Below are 22,417 nucleotides of genomic sequence, written 5' to 3' on the forward strand. Positions count from 1 at the left end.
ACTGTGGGTGGTGAGCACACAGTGTGATATACAGATGATGCATTATAAAAATGTACACTTGAAACTTATGTAATTTTACTAACCAGTATTATCCCAATAAATTTAATAAATTAGAATCTAAAAAAAATATAACTAGATTGTGAGCCTGTTAGTTGCAGTTACAACCATCTGGGTCTCTAGAACCCTGCCTGTTCCATAGAAAGAGCTTAATCCAGAGGCAGTATCACTTTCTGACCTCTGCAATTCTTGACTTCCTCCAGCTCATCCCAAATTCCGTTGGAATACTGGCATCACTCCCATCTACCATGTTAAATACACCAAGCTGGTGTCTGACACATGCAGGGCGCTGTGCTCCACCTTCTCCATGTGTTCGCAATTCCAAAGCAATAAGAAATCGGGGGGGGGGGGGGCTAGATGGCTCAGTTGGTTCGAGCACAAGTTCTGAACAACAGGGTTGCCAGTCCGATTCCCACATGGACCAGTGAACTGTGCCCTCCACGACTAGATTGAAGACAACAAGCTGCTGCTGAGTTTCTGGAGGGGCGGCCGAATGGCTCAGTTGGTTACAGCATGACCTCTCAACAAGGTTGCTGGTTCAATTCCCACAAGGGATAGTGGGTTGCGTGCACCCTGCAACTAAGACTGAAAACGGTGACTGGACTTGGGAGCTCAGCTGCGCCCTCCACAACTAGATTAAAAGAACGAGGGCCGGCCCGGTGGCTCAGGAGGTTAGAGCTCCATGCTCTTAACTCCGAAGGCTGCCGGTTCAATTCCCACATGGGCCAGTGGGCTCTCAACCACAAGGTTGCCAGTTCGATTCCTCGAGTCCCGCAAGGGAGGGTGGGCAGTGCCCCCTGCAACTAAAATTGAACACGGCACCTTGAGGTGAGCTGCCGCTGAGCTCCCGGATGGCTCAGTTGGTTGGAGCGCGTCCTCTCAACCACAAGGTTGCCGGTTCGAGTTCCGCAAGGGATGGTGGGCTGTGCCCCCTGCAACTAGCAACGGCAACTGGACCTGGAGCTGAGCTGCACACAACTAAGACTGAAAGGACAACAACTTGAAGCTGAACGGCACCTTCCACAATTAAGATTGAAAGGACAACAACTTGACTTGGAAAAAAGGCCTGGAAGTACACACTGTTCCCCCAATAAAGTCCTGTTCCCTTCCCCAGTAAAAATAAATAAATAAGTAAATAAATAAATAAATATTTAAAAAAAGAACAATGACTTGGCTTGGAGCTGATGGGCCCTGGAAAAACACACTGTTCCCCAATATTCCCCAACAACAACAACAAAAAGAAATCAGAGATGACAAGGAAGCATCACCTTGTAAGAAAAGGGGAGGGTGGATTATATCTAACTCTTCTTTAGCCATAGAAATATGGATGCTTTATATTTCATCTGCAAGGCCTATGTGCCTTGAAGTCTAACTACTGAACAATCACAGACCCAAACTGCTGTTGATACCCATTTACATCACTACACTCTACGGAGTTCAATAAGCATAGAGACTAAATTGATAATCACAAAACTAAAGAGTAATGTAGAATTAAAAAGTAAGACTAGCAACGATCGAAAACCATAGCAAATTCAAGGCAACATTGACAGTGTCCTTCCCTGTAGAATTTCAATTATCTACATACACATGCATGGGAGAGTGTTTACCATTAAATACCACAGTCAAGCTGGAGGTAGAATACAGATCTAGTGTTCAGTAAAGGCTATTAAGGTGCTAATTTTAAAGGGCAAATATCCAATTTTCATGCCCTTAGTTTCTCTTAGGCTGCCAGGAGCCAGCCTATTTCTGTAGGTGAAGCTGCCTGTCACATGTAAAAACAAAAACTTAAGTTTTAAATATCCTGTGGCTCTTTTGGGGGCTGGAGACTACTTTGAGAGTAACTTGTAATCAGCGAACAGGAACTTTGGCATCCAAGAGGTCAGGCAAATCACTTAGCTTCTTCATGTATAAAATTGAGATTTTGCTAATTCCTACCTGATTGTAAGACTTAGAAATTGCTTATAGAAAATACCTGGCACACAGGATCCAAAAAAGCGGTTATTACAAAATAAATCATAGCCTGTTTATTTTGCAGAGATAAAGTCTATGGTATACACTACTGTACTGTCTGCAGGTCTTCAGAACTCACTTGACACAAGTAGACACTAGAATAGGCACTTGTTCTGCCCAATGCAAATTTTCAGGATTGAAAAATCAGAAGGCCTGATGAAAGGTATCTGTAGGAATAAGAGGCAAACAAGAGTCCAAGGGAGCTTTTGGGGTACCTTGGAAAGGAAAATGGGAAGTGCAGAGAGCACAATGACCGCAAGAAGTTTCTAGGAATCCTTGAACCCGGGGCTGCAAATGCTTACAGGGGCTGGAAGCTAAAATAAATTAACAAAGGGGGCCAACCAAGTTAAGAAAATCAACTACCAGCAATGCAGTCTCTTGTTTTCACTAAACTGTATCATGGGTGTTAATACAAACATATAAAATATTGGCATTTACGTTTGAAATTCAAAGTTGAAAACATAAGTCAAAAAACAGAAAAATTTAATCATTACATTTTTGTGATTTATACTCCTTTGACTTGTAACAGAAGTATGATGACTTTCTTATGTACCAAGAGGTCAATGTTAGGTCTTTTATTTTTGTGTTACACTGTGAGCATTTAGCCTTGAATCCTTTTACTGGGAATAATTAATTTTACCATATTTCATAATGGAAAACAGTTGCTTAGAAATGTAGGCATTTCCAAACACAGACTTTTTGCACTGTTTTTCATATTTAGGGTAAGTACTCCCAAGTTATTTGTAGAATTCTGGTATTTCAATGACATCATGCTTCATTTTCAGTACTATGGCACAGTAATTCAGTATCTCCACTGTAGCTCTTCTTTCACATCATGAACATTGAGAAAGGCTAACTGAACAATATTAGTTCATCTTCACACAATATAAAGTCAGAGAGCCTTTTCTGGAATTTGATAGGCAGCTGTACAATTTTGGGAATGTAATTCAGGCTTCACTTTCATTTCTTGGAAAACAATTTCAGCTAAGGAAAGTCAGCCAGATTATCTCCTGGCAAATGAGTCTCCCAACGGCATAATAATTTTGCTAGGAACAAGCAATTAGAACGATACATCTGTGAAGGTATTTCTGAGCAGCACTGCTTTTATTCAGTGTCTAGACGAGTTGTAATGTCAACGAAACAGGTCAAATACTCTATTTCATTCATTGCTGATGCACTGAATGCCCTTTGGATGGCAAGTCTTTTTTTTTTCCTTTTTCAGTATCTTCACAGTATCTTCAGTACCATGCCTCAACTAAGTCAATCAGTCTGCACATAATAGGACAGATTTCCGTAACATGCATCATGTAATTCAACTGTGTTTGGTGCAAACCACAATATTAATTACTAGTTTCTGACATGATTCGTTTTTAACATTTTGCACAAAAGTGAACACGAAGGAGTGATAAGACAAACAGCGTTAAGGCTTTGTAGTGTTTCTGCTTCAAATTAAAGTTTCTTAAGTCCAATAGTAATGCTATTGCAGAAGTATAAATGTGGTTATATTCACTAATTTTGACCAATCTATACTAAAAATTTCAAGACTTTTCTCATCACAAAAAATCCAGCTATTTCTGGAGGTACCTATCGCAGGCTGCCAGTCCAAGAGTTAGATTGCACCAAAATTCTTAACACATGAATTATATCTAGGTGCAGCGGTTCTCAAACTTCAGGGTATTATCAGAATCAGCTGGAGGGTTTGTTAAAGCAGACTGACAAACCCCGTCTTCAGATTCTGATTCAGTAGGTCTTGGCTAGAGCCGGAGAATTTCCATTTCTAACAAGTTTGCAGGTGGTACAATGCTGTACACATTTTATTTAGCTATAAAAGAATACACATCACTTCCAACAATAGGCTCTCTCCAATTTTCCTTTATGTATGTGACTTTCTTGTATATATCACCTTTTTTCCTCCCACTTTTCATAGATGTGGGTACAAAAAATATTTCGTGTTCATCAAAACTACTATAGGGGCGGCCGGATGGCTCAGTTGGTTAGAGCACGAGCTCTGAGCGACAGTGTTGCCGGTTCGAGTCCCACATGGGCCAGTGAGCTGCGCCCTCCACGACTAGATTAGAGGACAACGACTTGGAGCTGATGGGCCCTGGAGAAACACACTGTTCCCTAATATTCCCCAATAAAAATATTTAAAAAAAAAAAAAAAAAAAAACTACTATAAAAAAATACAAGCACGGAGCCGGCACAGAGGCTCAGGCAGTTGGAGCTCCATGCTAACTCCGAAGGGTGCCGGTTTGATTCCCACATGGGCCAGTGGGCTCTCAACCACAAGGTTGCCAGTTCAAGTCCTCGAGTCGTGCAAGGGATGGTGGGCAGTGCCCCCTGCAACTAGCAACGGCAACTGGATCTGGAGCTGAGCTGCGCCCTCCACAACTAAGATTGAAAGGACAACTTGACTTGGAAAAAAGTCCTGGAAGTACACACTGTTCCCCAGTAAAGTCCTGTTCCCCTTCCCCAATAAAATCTTAAAAAAAAAAAAAAAAAGTACAAGCACAACAATCAATGGTTGTTTCAGTTATCTATTTCTGTGTAACAAATTACCCCCAAAATTTAGTGGGTTGAAAAACATTTATTATCTCATAGTTTGTGGGCGTGGCTTAACTGGGTCCTTTGGCTCAAGGTCTCTCACAAGCTGCAATCAAGGTGTCGGCAGGGCTGCAGTCATCCCAAGGTGTGACTGGGGAAGGATCTGCTTCCAAGCTCAGACATGTGGCTGTTGGCAGGATTCAGTTCCTTGCGGGTTGGACTGAGGATTTCAGTTTCTTTCTGGCTGTTGGCCAGTTTCTTGTCACATGGGCCTCTCCAGAGGGCAGCTCACAACATGGCAGCTTGCTTCATCAGAGTGATAAAGCAAGAAGAGCCAGAGAGAGAGAGTGCAAACAAGATGGAAGTCGCAGTTTTTTACAACCTAATCTTGGAAGTGACATCTCATCACTTTAGTTATAGTCTGTTCATTAGAAGCAAGTCATTTGGTCCAGCCCACACACAGGGAGTGGGGGGAGATTACACAAGAGTATGAATACCAGGAGGCGGGAACCACTGGGAGCCATTGTAGGAGAATGGTACCATGAATGGCCAGTGGCACTTGGTCACTGCGTCGGGGAGACACCATGGAGTGGTGCACACTTCAATAAATGAAGACACGTATTTCAGCCAAAGGGAGCAACCAGTATTGCCAGAGGATCTGATATTTCAAGAGTGCTTAGAAAGTCAGACTTTTCTGTAACATTTCACAATTTAAAAAATGTTGGCAAAAAATTTATATTTATTAAAACAGAAATGTGTTCATATAATGCATGTTAAACGATAGAGGTAAATGAAAAAAATGATTCAACTACGTGATGCCTTAATATTTGGTCCAAAACTTCAGGTTCTAGTAAACACTACTGATCAATGAAAATCAGTCAAGTTCTTTAAAAAACAGCTGGGCCTATGGGCTGCCAGTTTGCCATCCTTGCCATAACCTTTGTAATAGACTTTGTGGTATAGATGAAAGGGCAAGGATTTTCGTGTCTGGTGAGCAAATCTTGGTTCTGCCACTTCCACTATGTCTTTGGGCCTATGACAAGGGACAAAGCAATGATCCTTGGGGCTCACACTGTTAATATTGTCTAACTTGTCTCCTCTACTAGACTATGAGCTCCCAGAGGGACAGAGTACCCTCCTGACGTCAATTCACCCTTATCTCACGTCCCTGCTTCTTTTCTCCACAGCACTCCTATACCACCTAAAATACTATGCTTTGTCTTTTTATCTTTTCTATCCTCCCCACTAGAATATAAACTTCCTGAAATCAGAAATCTGTTTTGTTCACTGCTTTATCCTCATACATCTTGAACTGTACCAGGTACACAATAGGTGCCCAATACATACTTTTGAATGAATGAATTTCATTGTTTAATAGTACTTAGCACAGGGTCTGGCACAGAATAGGTGCTCAAAAAAATGTTAACTGAACTGAAAATTATTCACTGTCCTGATTCGAAAAATGGGGTGAAATGAGAACAGAAAATGGTAGGCAGATGCTATGCCACGCTAAGCTTAAAGCATGAGTGAAATGATCAATGTCCAACCTACTTGGCACACAAGCTATTTTGGTCAAAGTAATAGTAGCAGGCATTTATATGGCATTCACTATGTGCTGTATAATATTCTAAGTATTTATTTACGTGGTCTGACAATTAAGTTTGTGAACTTGCCACCGTGCGCTTACATTGGCAGCACTATACAAACAGCTCAGTGAGGTTTCATAACCGTGGTATATCAGTGTCACAGAGTTGTGTTTGTGTCGATGTGTGGTGGTGTCTTACTGAGTGACATTCATTATTGTTGTTGCGTGTTTTTGTGTGCTGTCACAAGAATGTCTGAGCTTGAATTAGAGCAACGAACAAACATTAAATTTCTTGTTAAACTTGGCAAGAGTGGGAAGTGAAATCAGGGATGTGTTAGTCCAAGTTTATGGAGATAATGTCATGAAGAAAACGGCCGTGTACAAATGGATTAAACATTTTTGAGGGGAGAGACCGCATCACTGATGAAGAGAGGTCAGGGCCTCCAGTAACAAGCAGAACTGATGAAAACGTTGCAAAAATTAATCGAATTGTGCATAAAAATCCTCGGCTGACTGTGAGAAGCACAGCAGACCAAGTAAACATCAATAGAGAAAGTTAGGAAAACCTGAACTGAAAATCTTGGCATGAGAAAGGTGTGTGCAAAAATGGTCCCAAAGGAGCTCACCGATGAACAAAAGCAAAGGAGAGTCGAAGTTTGCCAAGATCATTTGGAGAGACAAGACAATGTTTTGGGCCGTTATCACTGGTGATGAAACATGGGTGTACCAATATGAGCCTGAAGCAAAGTATCAAAGTGCACAGTGGAAGTCAGCCAATCCTCCATGACCAAAAAAGTTCTGTGAGTCGAAATCAAGAGTCAAAACAATGTTGTTAACCTTTTTTGCTATCAGAGGGATTCTTCATTATGAATTTGTACCAACTGGACAAACAGCTAACCAAGTTTACTATTTGGAAGTGCTGAAAAGGCTGTGTGAAAAAGTTTGACAAAAATGACCTGAACTTTTTGCCAACAATTCATGGCTCTTGCATCACGGCAATGCACCAGCTCACACGGCACTGTCTGTGAGGGAGTTTTTAGCCAGTAAAGAAATAACTGTATTGGAACACCCTCCCTACTCACCTGATCTGGCCCCCAGTGACTTCTTTCTTTACCTGAAGATAAAGGAACTATTGAAAAGAAGACATGTTGATGACATTCAGGATATCAAGGGTAATACGACAACAGCTCTGAAGGCCATTCCAAAAAAAAAAAAATAGAGTTCCAAAATTGCTTTGAAGGGTGGACTAGGCACTGGTGTCGCTGCATAGCTTCCCAGGGGAGTACTTTGAAGGTGACTGTAGTGATATTCAGCAATGAGGTATGTAGCACTTTTTCTAGGATGAGTTCACGAACTTAATTGTCACACATAATTGTTGTATATTAAATCATTTAACACCACAGTCTGTGATATAGGTATTATTACTATCCTCATGTTCCAGATGAGGAAACTGAGGCACAGAAAGGTTAACTTGCCTAAGTTTATATAACTAATAGGCAGAAGAACAAGGATTTACACTCAGGCAGTCTGGCTCCAAGGTCTGTGCTTTTAGCCATTATGATACTCAAACTAAATATAAGAAAAGTATTCTGAGAAAAAGTTATTAAAATGCAACTATACTGTTTTTAAATGTTAAAGATGAAGGATTTTGGTGTCAAATACATTTAGTTTCATATTTTGGCTGAACCACGTTGATGCAACGCAACCTTGTGCCAGTGACTATGCTGAGCCTGATTTAATTTTAGCTATAAAAAATGGAAATTAATATGTAACCTGAGGGGTGGTTGAGGGGATTAAATGATATAATAAATCTATGTAAGGTACCCAGCCCATGTGGTAGCTATTATTACTACCACCAATGGGGAAGGTATTCTGTAAGTGCATTACTAAGGAGCTACAGAAGTTACTTATAATTAACATTATAAAACACTGGTTCTAAATTCTTTGTAATTTGACCTTTAAAGCCCTCTATAGCCAGTCTATCAACCTATCTACCTGTCTCAGCAACCATTATTGAATATAATGTGTCAAGCCCCAGAGCACATCCTTGTCTTCTTGGAACAGAATTAAAAGAGAATTATATAGAAACTTCCAGTTATAAGATAAATAAGCTCTAGGGATGTAATGTACAGCTTGGGGGGGGGAAGGGAACTATAATGTGATGTGAAAATACTATGAGAGAAAAAAAGAGAGGTAAGAAAAGAGCACTCTGGTAGCACAATGGAAGGTACCATTCACCATGACTGGGAAAGATTTCAGTGATAACTTTTGAGCAAGATTAAGTAGGAACTTGCTAGGCAAGGGTGAGGTAATATAAGAAAAGCACTATGTAGGAAGACATGGTGTGTCTAGAAAACCAAAACTGTTCAGAATGGTTGGGACATTCCAATAGCCGGAACAGGCATGGGCAGAATTAAGCAGGAAGTAAGGCTGGTAAGAGTTTGGGACCACACTGTGAAAGGTATTGTTTGCCCATGCTGAGAAGTCTGGACTTGGCAGGGTAGGCAAAAAGTAGCCAGTGGGTATCTTTGGGAACACAACAGTCAGCTTTGGATTTCAGGATGTATCTCTGATAGCAATGTGGAATATGGACTACAGTCCAGAGAGTGGTGAAGGAACAAGTTGAGGCTACTTTCATTTTCATGGTTCAGATGAGAAATGATGGTGGGTAAATACCCAAAAGATGAATTGTCAGATCATATGGTAATTCTATTCTTTGAGAAACCTCCACACTGTTTTCCATAGTGGCTGCACCAATTTAGATTCCCACCAACAGTGTGCAAGGGTTCCCTTTCCTCCATATCCTCTCCAACATTTGTTAAGATTTCTTGTGTTTTTGGTAATTGCCATTCTAACAGTGTGAAGTGATATCTCATTGTGGTTTTGATTTGCATTTCCCTAATGACTAGTGACGTCGAACATCTTTTCATGTGTCTGTTGGCCACCTGTATGCCTTCCTTGGAAGTGTCTATTCAGGTCCTCTGCCCATTTTTCAATCAGATTATGTGAGTTGTGTGAGTTCTTCACATTTTGGATATTAGCCCCCTGTCAGAGGTATCATTTGCAAATAACTTCTCCCATTTGGTTGCATTTGTTTATTGTTGTTTTGTTGATGGTGGTCTAAACTAAGGCCATAAGGGCAGAAGTGGCTGGACTCTGGAGACAATTTTGAGGTAGAAGTGACAGGATTTGGTAACCAAGTGAATATGGAAAGGGACAGAAGACTGAAGAATTGAGAACTCCACGGTTTCTGCCTTGAAATGGATGAAAGACAACATTCATTAAAAAAAAAACAAAAAACGGAATACTAAAAGTAGAACAAGTTTTCGGGAAAAATACTGAGTTCCATCTTGGATACTTTTTAGTTTAAGTGACCTATATGACACCGACCGGTAGAGAGCTGAAAAGATACGTCAAAAGCTCATGAGAGAGGTTGGGAGTTGAGAAAGAGCTCTAAGAATCAGCAGAATATAGCTAATATTTAAAACCATAATAATGGATGAGATTGCTCAGGAAATGAATAGAACATGACTAGGACAGAAGCCTTGAGAGCACCAGTGCTTAAGGAAGCAAGGAAAGGAGGAGAAATAACTTAGGAAAGGAGCAACAGCTAGAGACTTAAAAGGAGAATCAGAAATGAGCAGCATTGTGGAATCCAAGGAAGGGAATTCAAGGAAAGGATGGCTTAATAGCATCAATTATCTCAAAGAGGACCAAGAAAGGGTTAGAATGGAAATGGATTTGGCAGCTTCAAAATGGCAACAGCAAATATCAAGTGGCAACCGGTTAGGGAAGGGGAATTAATAGTTTTCTTTTTTCAAGAATAATGTTTAAAAGGAAAGTACGGAGATAAGGATAATGGCTTAAAGGAATTACAAAGTAAAGGGGGAGTTTTTGTTTTTTAAAGGTTATTTGTGTATGCTGTAAGTGAAAAAAAAAAAAACAGAGAAAGACTGAAAATGAAGAAAAGAGATTTTTGTTACTTTTGAATTCCTATAACATCACTATATGACTCACTTCACTTGGCATTTAGCTTACACATTAGCCTGTACTTGCACTACTGAACACTTAGCAATGCTGACACAAACTAAGTGCTCAGTAAATCTTATAGTTTTCCTTCATGTATGTATGCATATTATCTGGCCAATAAAAGTACACAATCTTACACAAGAATGTACAAAACAAAGTTGGTGGGATTGGGGAAAAGTCTTTGAGCGATACAGACCCAGAACAAGGATTTTTATCCATCACTTACTAGTGTCCAGACCAAAGAAAAATCATTTCACCTCTTTACACCTCAGTTATTCACCTGTTAGATGGGAAGAATACCATCCATTCTTGCAAGCTTGTAAGGACTAAACAAGATTTTAAAAGCACTTTATATACAACTTGTGCTCAAGAAATAGTAATAATTACTATTATGATTTTTCCTACCACTAGAGAACCTAGCAGAGTCACTGACTTTTCAGGATGTATCTATGGTTGAGCATTATCATCAGGAGGCATAGCAGGCATTGCTAGAATATATTTTAGAGAATAAATGCACAAAATGACATCAGCGCTTGGTCACCAACTAATCTAAAGAACAAAACCAAACTTTGGTCATTTATGTACCACCACCATAATTTCTGCCATGTCCAAGCACTGCACCTTACTACGTTTCTTCAAATCAACTCACTTTTATTTAATTGGCCCATTCTAAAGAATTATAGCTGTGAAATGGTGGGTTTGATGTGATTTTTTTTCTAATGCAGATTAACCATTAAAACAAAGCATTTATCCCCTTAACCACCCACATCATCTGCCAGATCATTCTAACTGCTTTAGGTTGCTCTACTTCTGAGACCTTTAGGAAGATATTAGACTAGCAATTTATGGGTTTACTTAATTTTTCTGCTACTGGTGATTACCACTTACAAAGGTTTGAAGAACATACAAATGAAAACAACCAAATGACAACCTCCATCCCAATAACATATACTGAATCTTTTCAATACAAATGAAAAGGAGATTGGAATAAAGGCCCATCTTGTGGCCAAGTCTCAAGAACAAAACCATGAGAAGAAATACAGTGGTGGGTTCTGTTCTGAAGCACCAGCATTTCAGTCAAAAGAAATGGCAGGTGTGCAGATCATCTAAATGAAAAACTGTTACCTTCAAGATAGTGGAACACTCCTCTGAATAGGCAAACCACAGTCAGTTATGAACCAATACCTTTCAAGTCTATGCTGTAAACCAGGAAGTCCTCTGTAACAACAACAACAAAAATCACTGAACAGAATCAGGAGAGGGAACTTCACTCACCAGTAACATCTACAGATACTTTACATATGCAATTTTGGAGCCAGTCTTAAATCCACTATATTAAGAGCCACACTACACACTCTTTAAGTAATTCCTACATTCCATTCTCTTAGGATCACCGACCTATTCATTCAGGGAAAAAAAAAAGTACCCTGTACTGAAAATATCCAAGACACTATGGAAAATATAAAAAGATCAAAGTTTTTTTTATAATCTAGCATGGGAAATAAGATTTATATTTTCCCCAAATGTTGTTTCTCAGGACTAAAGAAGACTGCTGGGAATTTTCCCCCCAACATTTTATTATGAACAACTTCAAACATATGGCAAAGTTGAAATAATTTTACAGTGAACATGCAAAACTCCACCGAGGTCCTACCGTTTTTACTATACTTGCTTTCTCACACATGCATCCATCATACTTTTTGATGAACTGCTGGGACTTAAAAAATGAGACTATGTGTGATGAATAATTTTGATAGGCCATGTCAGGGCTGCTTCTTTAAAATTTTGACTGATGGGGTGCATGAACCAAAAAGTTTCGAAACCACAAAACCATGTTGTGTGGTCAACTCTCCTGCCAACCTCCAATCAAAATCTATTCAGAGCTCACAGCAGGCCGTTCTTGTCCACCATCTGAACTATCCTTCCCTGTCTCCTTCAAGGCTCAGCACCCATCTGTGAAGGCCTCCCCCAACTTTCACACCCTCACCCAGAATTAACCATGCCCTCCCCGAAAAGGCCACAGTTTTCATTATTTGCAATTAGCTCAGTACCTGCAACTTTGTTCATTCAGTCTGGCTTTTACTAAACTCTGACCTCCTTGAGGGCATGGATCCCCTTATTTACCTCTGAGTCCTCCACAATTAGCACAGTACCTAGCAGCCTATAGCAAGCACTCAAATGAATAAAATACCCACACCTGTCTTTACCCAGGACCAGAGATTTTAGTCAAGTGTGGGAATGATCTAATCACACTGGCACTTAGAAAGATTTCTCTTAGAGAGCACCATTGTTCAGAGCAGGGGCTTTGGAAACTGCCTGGGCACCAATCCCAGAAACCCAGCTCAGCCTTTATTTGCTAGGTGACCTTGGGCAAGTTTCTAAACCTCCTGTGCCTCAGTTTCCTCATTTGGAAAACAAGTAATACTGCTCCACAGGTTATTGTGAGGATCAAATGAGATCATTTTTTTGTTCAAGCACACAGATTGGCACCTGGCACTTAGTAAGTCTTCCACCAATGTCAGCCACTGTTGCCAGCAACCAGGTTAATAATGGCAATGAAGTAAAAAGTCCTTAAAACTTGGGTGGTAGCAGTGAAAACAAAGTGGAAAGAATGGCCATGATGATGCATCTACTGAAAAATGTTCAGTCAGAAAGGCAAGCAAAATGAGTGTGTGATATTTTTTCCTACTTTGTATGTCTGACATAGCTCACGACTGAATTTTTATTATTAAAAGCAGCTATAATCTACCCAGCCTGGGCACAGATTTGATACTGGGCACAAGGAGTCTAGCATGACTGGACTATAGCCACAAGCTCTATGACCACAGCAAGCTTCTCTATGCAGGTCTTTCAGTCTCTTGGCTGCAGTTTTTTCCACTTCTCCCCACAGGACCATGTTTTTAGTTTATGATTCCCACAATTCCCTGTTGCCTTTTGATTGTGAGCACATCACCAAGAGCCTTGGTTGAGGAATAGGTTTGAGGTTATATCCCACCCAACCCTGTACTACTTTTCTTTCTTCTTCCTGCCCACCTCCTTTACTTCTCAAGCCTTGCTATTCCCCACACGTAGGAACTTGAAACCTAAGAGTATGGGAAAGCAACAGAGCAAGAGCAGTGGTGCCAAGAGCTCAGGATGTTTCCAAGCTCTTACCCAGGCCCCATATGCAATGACCAACTACATACGGAGATTGGACTTAACTGCCATGGGGCTTCACATGCTTGATATTTCTTTTTGATTATGCTCATTTTCTTCTTCCCACTTAAAGCAGCCTTCTCCCAAACCCTCAACCAATTCAAATCCAACCCATCCTTGAAGACCCAGGTGAGGTCCAACTTCAAGGAAGCCACCCCTGAACATTTCAGCCCACAGATATCCCAACACATCCACACAAAACAGGTACTGTACTTACAATCTGTACCATAAAGCACAATCAATACACATTTATACCATTAAATAAATGTTTCATGTGTATACATTTGAATTTCCAAGGGCAGGACCATGTCTCACATGTCTTTTTAAACCTCTTACTCTCAGTGGGTTAATACTTGTTGAACAGTGATTTAATCAGTGGGTTTTTTTGTTTGTGTGTTTAGGCTAAGGCAGGAGGAGGTAGAAGCATGTTGAAACGATAAAGGCTGAATGGACAGAAGCGTTAAAAAAAAGCACTTGTTCAAAATGGGTAAAAAACGTCGTAAAAGGTGTTCAATTAACATGTTTAACTGATTTGCTGCAAGGTTGGAAAGAGACACAGAGAAGATAGATGCCAACTGAAAAAAATTGGAAAAAGGCATTTCAGCTTGAGGCAGAAGACACCAGGAGTAAGATGGGGTTACAAAAGAAATTCTGCTAAAACCTAGGGCTAGGCCAACTGGATGCATGGACCGTAAAGGGAGTTACTGGGATGACATGGATAGAGATGTAGTTATGTAGGTGAGCGAATCGGTAGGGGGTGATATGAAGGGGGGGGGAGATGGATCAAATGAGAGGGTAGTTAGGTAAGTTGGTTAGCTGACTGGGCGGTGAGTGGGTAGATGGGAGGCAGGTAAGTGGGGGGGGGGTTAGGTGTCTAGTTGGGAGGGAATAGGTGTGGGGCTTATTATTTAAGATCCGGCCCCTCCCTCACCTTGACCCGGAAGCGGATGAGTGCTAGCCTCACGCAGTGGCTCAGGCAGGCCGGTGGCAGGAACCAGGCCCGTGGAGGAGGGGTGCCCTTGTTGCCCACGTGTCCCACGATCAGTTGCGCTGTCTGCCGCTCGGCCTGGCACCGACGGCCCCACTCAGCCAGCCGGTCCTTGCCCAGGCCCCCGGGGAACATGACCACAAGCTCCAGGCCGTCGCCGCCGGGATAGGCACAAGCCTGGCACAGCGCTGATAAGTAGCCCAGCATGGCGTTCCATTGGCCGCCACACACCCAATCCGTCTGATAGCCGCCATAAAGCCGCGGCAGCGCCGAGCCCGCGTCTACCAGCACCCGGGCCCCGGGAAGCGGAGGGGGGGGCGGCGGCGGCGGCGGCGGGTGCACACCGGGCTGCGCCTGGCCGTGGTGGTTGAAGTGGTGAGCGGGGTGATGGTGCCGAGTCGGCCCCGCGCCCCCGGAGTAGGCACCCAAGGCAGCGGGCGGGAGCGGCGGTTGCTGAGGAGCGGAGCTCCGGGCGGTGCGTGGACCCCCGGGCGCTAAGGGTGCCGTAGGCGGCAGCTGGCGATGTTGGTGCTGCTGCTGCTGCTGGCGCGAGACCGTGCGCGCGAGTTTGAGGAGGTCCACGGGCACCACAGCCCCGGGACAGCGCTTCTCCAGGAACTCTTGAAAGCCCTGGACGCCCATGCTTGGTCGGTGGGCAGACGAGACGGCGGCTGCGCGAAAAAGCTAGGCGGCGATCTGGGCGCGAAGCTGAGGGCGGGCGCGTGCGCACTCCACGGGGGGCGAGGGGGGCGGGAAAAGGATTCCCGAGGGGAGGGGTGAGCAAGCGAAGGAGTGAGGGCGGGGTGGGGAGGAGACCACAGATTGGATTTGGGTGGAGAGAAGGGGTGAAGCCAACCGGATTTAGGAGAGGCTGGGAGAATAAAAGCGATGACGGGCTCTAGTCACTTCTCTTTTTTTTCCTCTCCGGCCGCTCTTCACCGCTTCAAAACTGGTGATGCCTCTTCCTTCCACCTCCGGGAGCCATGTTGCCTCGTCTTCTCGATGGTACCGTACACGCTTTCCAGCTGAAGCTGGGCGGGCGGGGGCAGGGCGGGGCGGAGGGGCATCTTGGGAGTTGTAGTCTTTTCTATGGCCTCGTGAGACACTCGAGGAACAAGATTACCATCCCTGTCAGCCCTAGAGTTCGCAGGATCACAACTGGTGGGTCATGTTGATATGTGTTTAGGACCTGGCGCCTCCAACCCCTGGCATCCACCGAATTGCTTCAGGCTATCTAAGCCTTTCCCAGGAAAAGGAGTTTGGGTGGAAGAAGTGATGTATCATGGGAAGGGAAGTGGAGTGGATTAATTGAAATCAGCTAAAGTATGCTAAAATTCTCCAAGTAGTGGTAATTTTCCTTTCAAGGGAAAAAACAATATGTATAGCTTTTAATGAATGAGAAAGGACACTTGTGGAAGATAAAATTAATAACCACAAAGATTTCTGTAGCAAACCCACTTTTAGCTACTGCAATTCTTTGAGGAAGAGTTGTTGGCCCCAATTTATGAATGGGAAAATTACATTACTTATTTGCCCAAGGCAATGCAGAGAAGTGAAATTAAGGATCCCTTGTCCTCAGGATCTCTTTGGTCAGGGAGATAAGCACAAATACAAATTAAACTACAGGTTGTACCTTGCTGGTAATCACTGAGCTACAGTGTCCTATGCTTAGGAATTCTGTGTTCAGAGATCATTGTGAATCAATATGTCAGGGAGCTCTAGCAAAATTACTGTAAGGGCTCCAATTCCAGGCATACAGAATCATAATCTTTGGAAAAGATATATTTTCAGCATGCTCTTCAGTTGATTCTGATGCAGCACCAGTCTTGACTGGCTTTTAGGGCCCACTCTTTCAGGAAAAGGACAGAAAACAAGATTTGTAACAATGAGTAGTACCCGGATCTGGCTTGGAACTTAATGGGAAGTGGGAGATAATGGCAGGAAGAGTTAGAACCCAAAAATGCAGAACTCCAGAGTAGTCAGGATGAATGAAGTCTGAGAACGATCTAATAGGATGTGAAAGCTGAAAAAGCTTCAAGTTTCATAAAGGAGTTTATCAAAAGAGTATTGGAGATAAAACAAGCCAGACTGGCAAAGAATAAGTAGATTGTGAAGCAGTGCACCTAGGTAACTCTTGAAAACTAGCAATGGAAGGAGAGAGCAGAGGCTTGAAGGAATGAAGAATGTAAGGAATTGAGGTTTTCTAGTATAGTGGGCACCTATTGAATTGTCTGTTCAGCTGTCCTTTTCTAGGAATTGACCCTCCCACAATTTACAGAGTTATAGCAAAAACTGTCATGTTCCTATCACCATGGCTGATTGAGTCAAAAGTGGACAACTAAGCCAAGCTGGGTCAGTCAGAATTTCATTTTCTAGAAATTTGGAATTGGACCAGAGAGATAATTTTTCCTCTAAGTATAAAGCTTGGAAGCTGTCAACAGTCAATTTTCTCACCAGAGGGACAGAAGTAACAGATGCTGGTCTGCAGAAAGAGAAGGAAAATGCAGACTCAGAGCAGAGACAAGAGCTAGGGAGTCATCGTGTTTTAGTCCCAGGTTCAACATCATTCCTGGGGCCTTATTGTTCTTGGTTTTCCTGAGGTCACCCTATATCCTTATTATTACTACTTTTGATTAAGATAGAGTTGAGTTAGAAACTACTTATGACCAAAAAACATTAATTCAGGAACTGGTACCAGAAGTGGCATATGACAAATTAAAGACCCTAAAATATGAAACTGGCAGAGATTGGTGATGTCCCATATGAGTTAATGGGAAGTTGGCATTCGATGTTATTTGGCAGTGAAGTAGTTGCTTATTGCTCTTGGGACTCAAACCAGAGCAGCCCTTCTACTGTATTAAGAGATCTGCAGTTGCTGAGGGTCAGATAATGATGAGCTTTGCTGATATATAGCAGACAAAAACTCATAGACACAGACAACAGTTTAGTGGTTACCGGAGGGGAAGCGGGAAGTGGGGTGGTAGGAGAGGGAAAAGGGGGTCAAAAAATGGAGATGAAAGGAGAACTGACTGGGTGATGAGCACGCAATGCAATATGTAGATGGATGATATATTATAGAAATGTACGCTTGAAACTTACATAATATTACTAACCAATGTCACCCCCAGTAAATTTAATAAAAATTTTAAAAATTTAAAAAATGTTTCACCGACTAGGAAACTGGCATCTAGGCAATTGGAATGAGGTTATGTACATAAGCCTCCATAGTATGCCTTATTCCCCACCTCCCCCAAATGTGATGATGTCTCTGTAAACACATTCAGCTGGGATGCAAGGAAGAGAGGGTAACTGGAACATTCCCAGAGCAGATCAGAAAAGAGAGGCTTCACAGCCTTGAACTCAACCTGCTATTATTTCCTATCCAAGCTCTAAACTGAAGACCTGGAGCAGAATGTCAGGGAGAATGAGCCAAGTCCTTCGGTGGAGTGCTAAGAAATAGAAGCTGCAACAAGATGAACCATGTTACTCCCTTTAGCAGATCTGCAGATAACTTGATAATATTCTTGGCACTTGTTATTAGCATTCAGAGTCCCCTCAAGTGTAATATACAGGCAGTCAAGTGAGCTTTTGAGGAAGCTATATCACTAGAAAATTATATCTGGTGAATGGGCACCATGAGCCAGAGTAGTGATTCTCCCTGGACCAGCATATCAGCATCACATACAAGCTGTTAGAAATGTAAATACTTGGGCCTCAGCACCACACACACACCTCCAGAATCAGGAACTCTGGGGGTGGTGCCAGCAGTCTGTGGTTTAAGTAGGATCAAAGATAAACAAAGCTGGACATTAATTAAAGCAGTGAAAACAGATTTTATTCAGTAACTACTGCCAGTAGGGAAAAGTTGAGCTCCATTCCTATTTCTACAGAGGTGACTGGGCATTTTTAAAGGAGGGAGAGTGATAAGGGTAGGTAGATACCATGTTTCCTCGAAAATAAGACCTAGCCGGATAATTAGCTCTAATGCGTCTTTTGGAGCAAAAATTAATGTAAGACCCGGTGTTATATAAGAACAGGTATTATATTGTGCGGACAGAGTCCCAGAGAGCAGTTTCCAGGCTCTCGGCCTCACATAGAAAGGTGCTGGCTCTGGTAGTAGATGGCCGTCAGCTGTGGCTAAATGACCATCAGTTGTAACCAGTTAGCCAATTAGCCCCTGATATAACTGCCATGGCTCCTGGTTGGAGCGTCGAGAGTCAAGTCGGTTGGTTGGCAGGCAGAAAAGCGGACAGCAGGTTGCAGGTTGTGTGACTCCAGCCTCCAGTGAGACTATAGTGGTATGACTCCCCTACCTATGGCTCCGTGGGTGTTCCTTTTTGGCCTCACCATATCCTGCGTTCTTATGTGGGGAGCGGGACCAGAGACTTCATAGGCCACCCCACACGACAAATGGAGCAAGCAGGGTCTCCCGCGTGACATATATATTTGTCATGAGGGGTTTCTGGTCCCGCTCCTGGCAGGTGAATGCAGGATATGGTGAGGCCAAAAAGGAACAACAACAGAGCCATAGATAGGGGAGTCATACCACTATATTCTCGATGGCGGCTGGTCGAGACACAAAAGCAAACATCCGACAGTACCCCAACATGGGGTCTTTCTGCACCCCAGTCTCGCTGGTAGCCGGGTGCGACACAGGAAGTAGGATCAACACGATCCGCAATCCATAATCCACTTGCTAACCGCAATCCATAGTCTGCTTCTCTGTTAACCAATCAACCCCCTAGCGTAGCCACGGGAGTTATATTCGTGGCTAATGGCTAACTGGTAACAGCTGATGGCCAACTAGTTACAGCTGATGGCCATCTACTACCCAAACCAGCACCTTTCCATATGAGGTCAGGAGCCTGGAAACTGCTCTGCTGGCTCTGTCCCCACAATATTACAAGACATTACATTACACTACGCTACATTACATTACACCACACCAGGTGTTATAGTAAAATGAGACCCAGTCTTATATTAATTTTTGCTCCAAAACACACATTAGAGCTGATTGTCTGGCTAGGTCTTATTTTCGGGGAAACATGGTAGATAGAAATGAGCAGGAGAAGGAGAGACCTAGCCCTGATTAGAAAGCCCCTTGCTGCAGCTCCTACTTGGGTCAAGACCCCTTGCAGCTGCCCTCACTTAGGGCACAAAATGATGGTGGGGACAGAGTCCCAGAGAGCAGTTTCCAGGCTCTCGGTCTCATGTGGAAAGGTGTTGGCTCGGGTGGTAGATGGCCGTCAGCTGTGGCTAATTGACCATCAGCTGTAACAAGTTAGCCAATTAGCCACTGATATAACTGCCGCGGCTGCACTGGTAAGTTGAGTTGAGTTGGTCGGTTGGCAGGCAGGTAAGCGGACAGCAGGTTGCAGGTCGTGTGACTCCAGCCTCCAGTGAGACTATAGTAGTATGACTCCCCTACCTATGGCTCCGTGGGTGTTCCTTTTTGGCCTCATTATATCCTGCGTTCTTGTGTGGGGAGTGGGAGCAGAGACTTCACAGGCCACCCCGCACAATCTATGCGACAGGTGTCTTCTGCGAGGAGTCCTGTGTCAGGAACCCAGCTCACGAGAAAAAGTTTCAGTCCAGTTCAAGTAATGTCCCAGGGGGTGTCCCTCGATGTCCACCTACTTTCTGGGCATAGCCAGGGTTCCCATAAAAAAGGCTGCAGTCTGTGCTGGTGTCAAGTAGGGCCAAAATCCTCTGCACATTAGAAGGGGACCAATGTATGGACAGTTCCACGTGGGGCCTCCGGTCCCTTCTCGTCCCCTCTGACCGGGTACCTTGGCCCCACCGCTAATCAAGCTGAAGGGAGTCGGCCTCAAGCGGCTGCATGAAGTCCTAGAGGGAAACGGGTCGCACTTTCCCAGACTTCCCTTTTGGGCTTCGCTGGAATTGCTGTTCCGGACGCAACTGTTTCAAACTTCCAACAAGAGTGCATTGGGTTGTCAGTCTATTTTTTCCCGATCAACCCCTGCTGCCAAAAGATCATGCTACATCTGTGCATGTGTTACTCTCTGAGGCCCGCAACCTCGCCCCTTTACTTTTGATTTGAGCTTCCAGGTCTTAATTTCTCAGACCTCCTGTCTTAACTTCCTTTGCCGCCAGCTTTCAACATCCCGTAGGGAGGCCATGACAATTGTAACTTCATGGATTCGCGGCCCCACATAGGGCGTAAGAATGGCAACCAAGGACCCAAAAGCACTCACAGGTGCAGTATCCAAAACTAGATCTCTCATGCTGGTTGTAAAATGTTCGTCATCTGGGCCCCCGCATATTAGGGTTGAACATAGCATGTCTCATACCCATTTCACGGATGATTTGCGTAAGTTCAGTATATGACTGCCATTGACTCACAGTGTCTGGCAGCTCGCCAGCCTGTCCCCATATTGTGCGTACCGCAGCAGTGAGACACTCCATTAGAGAATGGTTGCCCTGGTCATGGGCCAACCTATGGTAGTTCTGTCACCTTTGTCACAGGGACGGATGCACTGTCATGAAGGCTAGCTTTTCCATCTCGCCTGGGGAGCAGAGAATGTTGTCTGCTCCCTCATCCCATAAACGTAATAGCCAAGCTGAGACTGGCTCTCCAGGGCGCTGTGGGTACCGTCTCCCAGCTCCTGCAACTCAGTGGGACTGTAAGGGGTGTAGGTCATGAACTCAGTCACAGCTGGGTTGCTGGCAGCAATGCCCCCGGGGCCCAAAGGTTGCTCACGTTTTACCCTTTGCTTCAAGATTGGCCGGGCTTGGGGGTTGGGAGCTACATTGTCTCCACTCGCTTCCTCTGCTTCTGCTTCAGAGTCTCCACTGTGGGGCCCCTCTTCTAACAAGCGGACCCGAGCTTCCAGCGCTTCCAACAGGGCACCTGGTCCGGCACCTGGGCTCTTTCATTAGGCGCATTTTCCATGTTAAGATTCAAGGCGGTGAGGAACATCCAGCCTACACGGCCGGCTGTAGCCTTCACCTCCTCCGGCAACCGCTCAGCCAGAGCCTGCAGGGCCCTCTCCATGCTGGCCGGAGAGCCGTCCATGTCCTCCCACCCCTCCTTGGGGGTCCAACTCCTGAGAACAGTGGCTACCAGGTACCACACACTGTGTAGGGGCCACACATCCTCCTGCCCAGAGTCAGACTCCATTCCTAACCTGGTCAGAATCCTGCTCACCGTGCCAGGTGTTTGAGTGGGTGGAGGCCTCAGTACAAGGTGTCCGGAACCCTCGGAACCTACAGCAGCAACAGATCACCAAAAGGAAGGCGATGCCTTCTATGACCAAGAGGGTGGTGTGCCACCTGGAGGCTCGAGTCTCCCAGGCACACTGCACCTTCCGTTCCCGGCACAGCTCCTCACAGGTGCTGAAGCTGAGTTTTCACATGCACAAACTGCTCCACCATCTTTCGGAGAGTTTTGGCCGGCACCGTACCCTGCTTGCTGCACCATTTGTAATGCAGGGTCTCTGGTCCCCTTCCGCACATAAGAACGCAGGATATGGTGAGGCCAAAAATGAGCACCAACAGAGCCATAGATAAGGGAGTCAAACCACTATTGTCTCGCTGGCGGCCGGGCGAGACACACGAAGTAGGATCCACACGATCTGCAAACTGCCGTATACTTCTCTGCCTGCCAAACAACCAACCAACCAACGCAGCCGTGGCAGTTGTATCAGTGGCTAATTGGCTAACTGGTTACAGCTGATGGCCATCTACTACCTGAGCCAGCACCATTCCACGTGAGGCCGAGAGCCTGGAAACTGCTCTCTGGGACTCTGTCCCCACAGAATTCCCGCCCATTCCCAGGAATTTTCTTTGCTTTCCTGTTCCCGAATCCCGAGATATAAACTGTTTTCTGTTCTCCACGATGAATCGTTTCCACAAAGTGACAGCCAATACTGCCAACCACCTGGGTTCAAGGACCTGATTTCCCGACCAACTTTTCTTGGGATTCAGGAACGGAAAATAAAAAAAAATTCCTGAGAACGGGTGGGAATTCCCACCCGGAAAATCTAGCG

General features: G+C 44.1%; 1 protein-coding gene across 3 annotated transcripts in view; it reads right to left on the reverse strand.

Annotated features, from left to right (window-relative positions):
- The window catches only part of FAM120C (family with sequence similarity 120 member C), an 81,925-nt gene extending 66,513 nt beyond the window's left edge, over positions 1 to 15,412 (reverse strand). For all 3 annotated transcript variants that reach the window (XM_019710841.2, XM_019710842.2, XM_074324230.1), the window contains exon 1: positions 14,352 to 15,412. In XM_019710841.2, coding sequence (XP_019566400.2) covers positions 14,352 to 15,050 — 699 coding nt within the window. In that variant the 5' untranslated portion in view covers positions 15,051 to 15,412. The remainder of the gene's footprint in view (positions 1 to 14,351) is intronic.
- Between the last annotated feature and the right edge of the window lie 7,005 nt (positions 15,413 to 22,417).

Source organism: Rhinolophus sinicus, chromosome X (assembly GCF_036562045.2).
Source record: "Rhinolophus sinicus isolate RSC01 chromosome X, ASM3656204v1, whole genome shotgun sequence".
Classification (NCBI taxonomy): Eukaryota; Metazoa; Chordata; class Mammalia; order Chiroptera; family Rhinolophidae; genus Rhinolophus; species Rhinolophus sinicus.